Source organism: Ostrea edulis, chromosome 6 (assembly GCF_947568905.1).
Source record: "Ostrea edulis chromosome 6, xbOstEdul1.1, whole genome shotgun sequence".
NCBI classification, from domain to species: Eukaryota; Metazoa; Mollusca; class Bivalvia; order Ostreida; family Ostreidae; genus Ostrea; species Ostrea edulis.
Genome location: NC_079169.1, coordinates 21,526,728 through 21,537,914, shown reverse-complemented (window position 1 = coordinate 21,537,914; position 11,187 = coordinate 21,526,728). Strand labels below are relative to the sequence as shown.

Genomic DNA, 11,187 nt, shown 5'->3' with positions numbered 1-11,187 from the left:
TTATATCACTGTGTATATAAAAAAAAAATCCGTGGGAATACTTAACGACTCAAGTTGGATTTCTTTTAGAAATAGTTTAAGGTGACAACTTGAAAATCAAAATTGCTTTCAACAAAATGTGTATCTAGCTACTGGGAAAAACCAGAAGTGACACATACTCCTCCACTACTTGGGGAGGGGGTTGTTTTCCCAGTTTTAAGACATATTCTTAATTCATTATTGAAAATAAAGATAAGTGGCTGCAGTGTGTAAAATATCTAGTTCACCAAATGAGTGTCAATCTTTTACTTCATATGACACCCCCCCCCCCCCCCCTTCACTCTCAAATACTTTTTATCACTTGACCATGAAAATGTAGAAAGATTAAAATTGAAGTACTCAGTCAATGCAAAGTAATTCAAAGTGAATTCAATTAAGTTTCAATAAAACTATTTCTCATTTTGTTTTGTGTTTAATTGAAAACATTCATAGAACACAAGATTAGATGCTTTTTCAGCAGTCATTTTTTTTTATATTAAACCTTGACAGTTTACTAAAGTTAATAAGCACAAATGTAGATGACAATTCACATCACTGAATGCAATTAGTGGATATCCTGGTTTGACCACTATGTACAGCGTAGTAACCAGCTGATGGAGATGAATATTATCTACTGGAGTCAATATGGCTGTCATCTGTGGGTACTAAATGGAAAAAAGATGAAAGTTGCCAGTCAAAAATATTTAAAACACAATACTGTAGGTCTAAGTGTTCAAGTTTATATGTGCATTATAACATAAAAACATTCAAATTTCATACCATACAGCAATATCAAAACATGCTTCATATGAATTTTCTCTTATTTATCATTTGGAAGAAATTAATATTGACTAGATGTAAATAATGCCTATATTTATGTATATCCAGTGCCTGATTGGATTATTTAAAGTTTGTAAAAATTACCTTGTATGTACATTTGTGGTCACTGGTCTAGAGATGTGGAAAATTGGAAATATCATGCTCTTTGAAAAGTTCACATTCTTGTTGGTATCATGCAAATCTGTAAATAGCATTATCTCATATTATAAATACATATGCCGCAAACATTCAATGTATTAAAGAAGGGTCTCAAATACACATAAAAAATGTGGGCAATCAGTATGCATTCAGGGTCTTTTATTTTTCTTCCATTTATTCAACCTGTAATGTAAGCGAAAATATCCCAAGTTTATTTTCTTTCTATTATGTCACGTACTTGATAAAATTAAATGTGACTGTAAATCTAGAGCATCAAAATTAATGTAGTTACACGTGCATTTGTACAAGATATTACCACAGATACCTGATGCACTGATACTAGCGCCCCCCCCCCCCCCCCCTTTTGAAAATATTTTTTGCAGCGATAAATCTGAAATGTGTTGATTCCCGGTCTAACTCATTTCTTTTTCGATTTTTAAAGTACTGTAATCGTTTCACACTTTTTGTAAGCTTTAGAGATTGGCCTTGTCCGGGTATAAAAAAAAATGAGCACAAATTTTGTAATAAATTATAGGTTGCTAATGTTATACATGCAATACTAAATTATATATACAGTTTGACGTCATATGTACATGCCAAATATATATAAACGCCTTTACAAATATGCATATTTAGTTTGTCATCATTATACATATCTCATATTGTGTAACATGATTGTATGCCAACATGCTTGGTGGATCAATAAATAAATTGAATCATACCGGTAGAAGCTTACAAAAAGCATGAAAGGATTACTTGAATCGAAAGAAGGATGAGATAGACAGGGAATTTACTTATTTCAGAGAAATTATAGCAAGAAAAAAATCAAAAGAAAGAGGGGGGGGGGGGGGTAAGTACATGTAATATCCATACTTTAGGTGCCTGTGGATTTTACTGCCTAGATACCCGCCTGTACTCATGTAAATCATGTTTATATAAACAAACAACAACTGGTACCATTTGAGCATCAGTTCTCTAACATACAGGCCTATTTTGCGTGTGTGCACCTAATATATGCTACACATCGCGTCGGCTACGTGTGCAGTATGTAAACAAGGAACATCAAACTATGTATATACTACATCTAAAGTATTGAGTCAATGTATAAAACACAGTAAATGTTGTCTACTTTCATTGTTGACAACTTTAGTTTCAGGTATTCATACATCATTATTTCAATTACAAGAATTTACCTTGATTTTTCCGATTTCAAAGTTGTACAGCTGACATCTTCTGAACGTCGCGTCGTCATTACCATGTGCCTAGTAAGCGCATTTTAGACGCTGATTCCAACCATACGACAAACTTCACCGGGGTATTTCTCATCATAATGCCTTGTGATGTGTTATCAAATCAGGGAAATTTGACTTATTTTAAGCGTAGAATAAAGGCAATATTCCGATATATTTTTATATGATCCTAAAATTAGAGTTTGTGTATGTGTATCCAAATATGGATTGATCAAGGCGGAGCAACTGTCATGACGTATCAGCTCATTATGATCTCATTATCATACCGAGTTCATTCGTTACCTTAAGTGTCCTGCGTACAATCTAGGCTGTATCCAAATCATCTTTTGGGAGACGAATGGTGTTTTCCTTTAGATGTGTAATGTATTTTCTAAATTTTCTTTTTCATCTTGAGGGACAAATGGGGTGGAAAACAACGAATAAAAAACTAGTGATCAGTGCATTATACCAGAATTTATCATGCCTCAGACAAAATTGTTGAAATCTAATTGGTCAGATCTTGGTCACATGACGCCGTGAAAAAAACTGTATCATGCGAGTAAAATCCGTATTGGGCGAGTAATTTTATTTATCGTCGGGTTCGACTTGCAGCCTTGTCAAAAGGAAAGACATTTGACTAAGTTGTATGATATAGACCCCCCCACATATACAGTTAGAGGTCTTCGACGTGATAAATTTGTTACACAGTTAGTTAGTGACCTGATACGGAAAAATACATGGTGTGAAAAGAAAACCCGTATCGGGCTCGGCTTCGCCTCGCCCAATACGGGTTTTCTTTTCACACCATGTATTTTTCCGTATCAGGTCACTAACTAACTGTGTAACTAATAATATTTGCTTTAAAGGACACATCGCATGTTTCTAAACTTTTGAATTTTTTCAGCAAAATTAATTCATTTCATACCTAAAACTACTTTACATGTGTTTTAAAAGAAATAGATTGTGTAGTTTTCGAGTTTGATAGCGATGAAATTCAAATCTTGCGATATGCATATTTTCTTCGATATTTTACGCGCCATTTTCTGTGACGTCATAAGCGACCTCGAGCGAGAAGATTTGAAAACAGTTGTTAGCCATTTCATAAACAGATTAGATTTAATTGACAAACAAACAATTATCACATTAACAGATTGTAAATAACACTGCATTGGGGTGTTTTGTGCCGTTTAAGGGTACTTGCTGTCAGTAGAGATGATTTGTACTGTGTTTTTTTCAATTTTCGAAGGAAGGTATGAGGGACAAGACGTGAATATTTTTTGTTGGCACAAAGACTTTTTCATAAAAAACCCCAGTAGAATTTGTCCCTGTACTTTTTCAAACAAGCACTTGGACAAGGACGTATATAAACTGCGAGAAAATGGTTCTATCGAAGCTTCGTACTGTTACATATAGGCCTACTGCATATGCTTTCCGTTCTGCTCTCAAATTCAATACACACTTGCACCAACTGACCTTCACCTTGTAACAACATATAGGCAGAACTTTGCTAGCAGTGTCTACCAACTGGTAGTTTTAAAAAAGAAATTTAAAGATAATATAAAAGATAATTGAACTTTCAATTATAAATAATAAAATATGATATTTCTCAACTTTGAATTGAATTATAATGCTTTCATTTTTTTTTAAGGAACGCGTACATATTTACAACAACAGCAAGCCGCGCTCCCACTTCCTAAGTAACAACGTGTAGATAACAAAAAATAATGATTAATAAAATTGATTGAATAAAATAATTTAAAAGTATAGTGATTTTCACAATAAGATTGATCATTTTTATTTTTTTTTTTTTTTTCGAAATGCACCTGTGACAGTAGGCCTAGTTGTCAATGATATATAATCCTTTTATAATATACTTCTCCAAAAATAAATTTAATAATAATTGCACTGTTTATTTTAGAAAAGCAACAACGATAATTACAGTTGTTTACAGAAATGGCATCACCAAACAGTGTTTAGACAGTGATCCCATGTAAACATTATTTACTCGCAAATTTATGCAGATTTTATACTCGCTTTCCTCGCTACATTTGGGTCGCTATTTGACATATGCACTGGTGGCTAAAAGATATAAGACTTGGGAATTTGTCAACATCAAAATAATGTTATCCACGGTAAATAAATTGGGCCCCTAAAACCCGAGTTTTTAAAAATATCTAACACTACTATTACAACAAGTTGATCGACGAAGGTCGCATATGACGTCACTGTACCACATGACTACCTATCTAATTAACTAGGCTTTTTGAAATCGGGGCTTAGATTTAAGTCCGTATTGTGGCTAATTATCGCAATACTTCAGTGAACGAACTATTACAATTAATTTCTATAAACATAAGGAAGACAAAATGCATATAATTCTGTATACTTTGAAAACATGAGATGTGTCCTTTAAGGGTTGGAATCTCAACCATTTTAAAGATATTTGAACAATCCAAAAATGATGGGGGTTGAGATAACCTCAGGGCATTTGCACATCAGAAGACTCAATGCTTCTTGATATGTGCAACAGGAATATGTATGGTTTAGGGGTCCAGACCTCAATTGTTTCAAATATATTGCAAAGATCATGAAATCGGGTTTGGAATGACCCTAAGACACTTGCCCAACAGAATACTCAATGCATCTTGACATAAGCATGCAGCAGCAAGAATGTATATGGTATAGGAGATAATTTGAGCAATCATAGAAGGAGGGGGTGTAGGGCAACCCCGGGGCACTTGCTAAACAGAGTAATCAATACATCTTGATATATGCATTAAGAATATATATTTCTGGCAATGGACAGGTAATTTATTCCTCCCAGAGGCCAAGAGGTCATATTTTCACCTGAGCATTTTCATGCTAATTATAAAACTATAATTGGGCTTCTTTGCTAGTATTGTACAATATGTCACACAAGTATGATGGAGAGTTTATCTAAAGTCAAAGACTTGCCTGCAACTATTACTGTCTTAAGACAGCATCTACAGCGTAGTGCCATAAATGAGTGAACTTCTATTTATTTTACTATATAATTCATTGAAAACAACCACTTTTCTAAATCGTTTTCATAAAATTATTGAGATTCAATTTATAGCAACTTTTACAACATTAACAACATAAATATCCACAGTTTATGGTCCCAATGTCTTTAGTTTTCCTAAACAGTCACACATGACTGTAAGAACACCACACTCAAGGTTTTCGTTCCACTCTTACAAAGGATTATATAAGGAAATGGAATATATGCTAAAAGTTGGTAAAGTTTCATTAGTTATATTTCTGCAGTTAGGCCAATTCAACTTAATTAGTAGATTATCATCCGGGGTAAAAAAAAAATATGGGGCGGGTGGGGGGATTTTATTTTTTATTTCCTGAGAAAAAAATTAATAACAAAAGGCATCACAAAGTGTTAATCAAATTAATTAACATTCAAAGAATTCTTGGTAGAAGATATAAAACAAACATTCTGTGACTTTAATCATTCACTCATGTCACTGGGAAGCAAGTTTGTTTAAAATCGTATTTTTTGCGAAAATAAAAAAAATCGGGGTGGGCCCTTTATTGAGGGGCGGGCGGGGATGATAATCTATCAATTGATTTTTATTGGCCTTATTGGTAAAAGTTTTTAAAATCATGAATATATAATTTATGCCCTGCAGATGTTTTGTAATAAATATTTCAGATTTCATAAAAATTTGAGCAAAAATGAATTTAGAATGATTGTTCAAACAAAGTTTATTTTTCAATGAATTATATAGCGTATATTGTGAAAGCTGACTCATTTATTGCACTACGCTGTAGTTTTAGTATTACTATGTACTCGAGAGTTAAAAGGAAGACATCTTTTAAAAATGAATTAGAAAACTGGCAAGTTCAGAAAGGCCCCTACAATGAATATTGTAGAGGCAGGCATGACATCAGTCATGAACAGAGTAACGTTTGTCATCTCATTTCAACCCATGAATCCATAATGACAAATCCGATAAATTTAATTCACAAGGGGTATTCCTCTGCCTTATAAAATAAAAGTATTACATATAAAATCTATGAAATTTTCTCATGTAATCTCAAGTTATTGTGGGCTATTGAGAGTGCTATAAACAAAAGGCCCATGGGCCACATCGGTCACCTGAGTCACCTTGACTATATTTGAAGATTTTCCTCTATATATTTGCATGTAAAACTTTAATCCCTATTGTGGTCCCAACCTACCCCCTAGGGCCATGATTTTTACAAACTTGAATCTGCACTATGTTAGGAAGCTTTCATGTAAATGTAAACTTTTTTGTCCCGTTGGTTCTTGAGAAAAAATAAAAAAAAAATATATATATTTATGTGTAAAACTTAATTTGAATCAGCACTATGTCAGGAAGCTTTCATGTGAATTTGAACTTTCCTGGTCCAGTGGTTCTTGAGAAGATTTTTAAATGACCCCACCCTATTTTTGTGATTATCTCCCCTTTGAAAGGGGCATGGCCCTTCATTTGAACAAACTTGAATCCCCTTCACCCATGGATGATTTTTGCCATGTTTGGTTGAAATTGTCCCCTGTCGTTCTGGAGAAGTCGAAAATATAAAAAGTTTACAGATAGACAGAAAGACGGACAGACGGATAACAGGCGGTCAGAAAAGCTCACTTGAGCTCAGGTGAGCTAAAAAGGGAATTCCTCTGCTTAATCCAAGTATTATGAGTGATATTTTTATGAAAATTTTCTAAACTTGATTTATCCCGTACCATATAAAGTGCTGATATACGAACAGACATGCAGACAATGATTACTATAGGGCACCTGCTATACAGCAGGGCTCTAATAATTAATGCATTAATGTTACATGAATCACAAAAAGCCCCACTAGAAACCATGAATTTGGTAAATATTTTAATCATTATTATTACAATTACTAAGTTTGGTTGTTTGATGTTCATTTTAATGGAGTTTAGACTTTTTTTTTAAAGAAATAATTCATTTTTACTAAATGAACCATAAAGCCCCACCCTACCACCAGAATCTCTTGATTAAGGGGCCATTAATTTCCCAATCTTGGTAGATGCATCTTTGTTCACTATGACTACACACACAGTTTGAAAGCTCTTGAGTAAAGAGGAGATTTTTACGATTGCATGATGTTTTAAGGTTTTGACTCCACCCCTCAGTCCCAGGGCTTCAGTGACCATGAAATTTAAAATATTTGTTTATCCCTTTCCCACACAGAAAATGGTGATGTCCTTTTAGAGAAGAAGTTAGGCCAATCGCAATTGGTCATCTGAGTGACTCAATAAACCTAAAAATACATTTATTGTAATCTATATATATGTACATGTGAACGTGTGTGAAATATAATCTTTGAAAACCTTACCACGTTGTGTGCAAATATAATAACAGGTGCTGTGTAAAAATAATACAGCTTCTTCCAAAAGCTGAGACTAGATGATTTTGATTCATAATCCACAGGACTTTCTCTACAAAGATAATAGAAATCTTCATTATTTTGATACATGTAGTTGAAGGTGATAAATTGATCTAACTACAGTCCGTACATTGTATTACTTCTTTGATAACAAAGTCTGCCAGCACAAGGGTACAGTATAATTTCTATAATACAGTAAAATCTGTATTAAATGACCACCTGTCTGACACAACCAATGGCTAACCATTTTGTGTGATTTCATGCAATTTCACCTTTATTTCACGACTGTATAATCATTTTAAATTAACACAATTACTAATTCTAGTTTGATTGATTAGTTGACGTCCCTCTCGTGAATATTTCACTCATATGGAGACATCACCACTGCAGGTGAAGGGCTGCAAAATTTAGGCCTATGCTTGGCGCTTATGGCCTTTGAGCAGGGAGTTATCTTTATCGTGCCACACCTGTGGTGACAAAGAATCTAGGTTTTTGCGGTTTCATGGGAAGGACCGCCCCATTTAGTTGCCTCTTACGACAAGCAGGGGGTACTGACAACTTATTCTAACCTGGATCCCCAAATGAATAATAAGAGTTATTCACCTTTTACAAAAAAGCTGAAGGCCAAAAGTGGATATAGTTTGAAAAGTGGTGAAAATACTGAAAGAGCAAATTGATGCTTGGCAATATATGATTTCGCCGTGAAATATTCTTGAGAGGGACGTTCAACAATATTCAATCAATCAATTGGTTTCCTGTTTGCGGACCGATCTCAAAGTAGACCATGTAAATGTATAGCCAAATTAATGAGTTTATTTACAAATCTTTCAAAGGACATAATTACATGTATGATGACTCTAAGTTTCCCCTCACAAATCTATGTATTGTGTATAGTGCATGTACTTAGGGACAATAGAAATTATTGATTTTTTTCTCAAAATGATGTGTTTATACGAAATCCGCTTTTTCTCTGCCTACGCACGGCTTCCCTTGGATATTATCACAACATCGATATTATACATCCAGTATTTTAAATTAATGTGTACTTCATTACTTAGTCCAAAACGGTGAGTTTGTAATGTGAAGCGAGATAACTCTCATTTGACGTCGGCCATTTTTCCGCGAATACTTTTGGCACGACGCTGTAGTATGGGTATTTGAAATTAACATTTGTACAGAAGGTGTGAAAATCAGCGGGCACAATTGAAACATGACAAATACTGTCATTATATTAAAACTATTTGAACCAAATAATACCGAAAAAATCAAAGCGTGCAGGCCACGCCTACCATTTCGTACTGACTATTCACAAAGCGTGCAAGCCACGCCTACAAAGTGGTCAGCATTTCGTGCAAAGCGTTTCGTGCAAATCATTCACCATTCCAAGGAGAGAGACAGACAGACAAAGACAGACAGACAGACATAGAGATATTTTTCAGTAGCACCCTATTTTAACTTATTCTAGTATTCATTCCCAATTCCCATATAACCTACTCTTTCTCTTCTTTCACAGGTATTGAGTTCAAAGTCTTCTGCTTTTCAAGTTTTCTCCTTCCCTCTTTTAGAACTGCCTGTATAAACCAAACAAATCATCTACAACTGCTGTAAAATGAAACGAATTTCATTTCCCCAAGTACAAGTCGAAAAATTACATACATAACAGATATCATTGTGCCTGAAATTTCTTACAACATCCTTACCCTCTGTTCTTGGTGTTTCCCAGACATTACGTCATGTTCAGCTTCCTCTTTAAATTTGATGACAGGAAATATCAGTGGAGGCACAAAGACACACAGCAACAACTGAAGAACAAACATACAGATCACTTTTCAGTGAGTTCAAAAATATGTAATTTAATCCCCCCCCCCCCCCCCCCCCACCCACATTTCTTGGATTTGTTTAGAACAGTCGACTAGTGAATTCTATTTGAAATTTTCTTCACAACTATAACTGTCCTTTCAGGACTAATGCAACATCAATAACAGCTAGAGTTTTGAAGTTGTCATTTTTGCTAACTTTACGAAGCTCGGGTAACCTTAACACAGTTGTGAATCTATTGAACACCTGGTTATCACAGACAACCAATCTGCATTATGAACAAGCTGTGGAACACTTCATTGTTACAGTTATATCCAACTGTCAGCCTATAGGATCAAATTATCATACACAACTACATGTATCAGCCTATAGGATCAGGTTATACACAACTGTCAGCCTATAGGATCAAATTATCATACACAACTACATGCATCAGCCTATAGGATCAGGTTATACACAACTGTCAGCCTATAGGATCAGGTTATCATACACAACTGTCAGCCTATAGGATCAAATTATCATACACAACTACATGCATCAGCCTATAGGATCAGGTTATACACAACTGTCAGCCTATAGGATCAGGTTATCATACACAACTGTCAGCCTATAGGATCAAATTATCATACACAACTACATGTATCAGGCTATAGGGTCAGGTTATCATACACAACTGTCAGTCTATAGGATCAGGTTATACACAACTGTCAGCCTATAGGATCAGGTTATACACAACTGTCAGCCTATAGGATCAGGTTATCATACATAACTGTCAGCCTAAAGGATCAGGTTATCATACATAATTGTCAGCCTATAGGATCAGGTTATCATACATGTACATAACTGTTAGCCTATATGATCAGGTTATCATACATAACTGTCAGCCTATAGGATCAGGTTATCATACACAACTGTCAGCCTATAGGATCAGGTTATCATACACAACTGTCAGCCTATAGGATCAGGTTATCATACACAACTCTCAGCCTATAGGATTAGGTTATCATACACAACTGTCAGTCTATCAAAGATCATCGAAGACAAATCCCTATACCTGTAACATTTGATTATCGAGGGACAGGTGCCCCATCCAAACGTTGTTAAGCAAAGTCTGGCAGGCAGTCTGGGAGATAAACTTTTTGTTGTTGGACTCCACCGCCAGCAGTACACACGTAGCTGCTCCCCAGTGTTCCAACTCCCGAATGAGGAGATTTTGAGCCTTCTTCTCCTCCACATCGTAACACTCATTCAACACTGCTATGGCAAGATTTGAGAATTCTCTATAATAAATGAATAATAAATGCCAATCAGTACATTGTAGAAAAAAAGCCTGGGACAAAAACAAACTCCATGGCTTGATATTTGAAATTAATGAAACAGTTTAAACCTTTTCATGAAAATTGTTATGCTTGAAAACATTTCTGAAAACAATTCTCTTATTTATTCAAAATCAGTATAATTACAGCAAATCCTTATTACAAGCAGGATTCATTATAGCCATTTATTTTGAATGAAATTCAATTCACTATACATGTTAACAGCAATTCACAATAAACATGCTCATTGTAACCCCACTGATCACTACATGTGACTTACTGTGAGTTGGCTTTGAGTTTTTTGGCTAATTCTGTGTCATCCGTCTCTCTAGCTAGGGTGTTCAACATCCCACTAGCCACAAGAGCTGCAGCTGTGGCATCCTACAACAGGTCAGTCATACAAACAGGGATCAATA

The 11,187-nt window shown here is 34.9% G+C and overlaps 1 protein-coding gene across 1 annotated transcript in view; it reads right to left on the bottom strand.

Moving 5' to 3' along the window:
* LOC125683018 (transient receptor potential cation channel subfamily M member-like 2) overlaps nt 1–11,187 on the bottom strand; it is a 121,850-nt gene that overhangs the window by 48,063 nt on the left and 62,600 nt on the right. Inside the window, 5 exon segments of the mRNA XM_048923700.2 lie at nt 7,587–7,689; nt 9,132–9,208; nt 9,338–9,439; nt 10,510–10,735; nt 11,052–11,152. Coding sequence (XP_048779657.2) covers nt 7,587–7,689; nt 9,132–9,208; nt 9,338–9,439; nt 10,510–10,735; nt 11,052–11,152 — 609 coding nt within the window.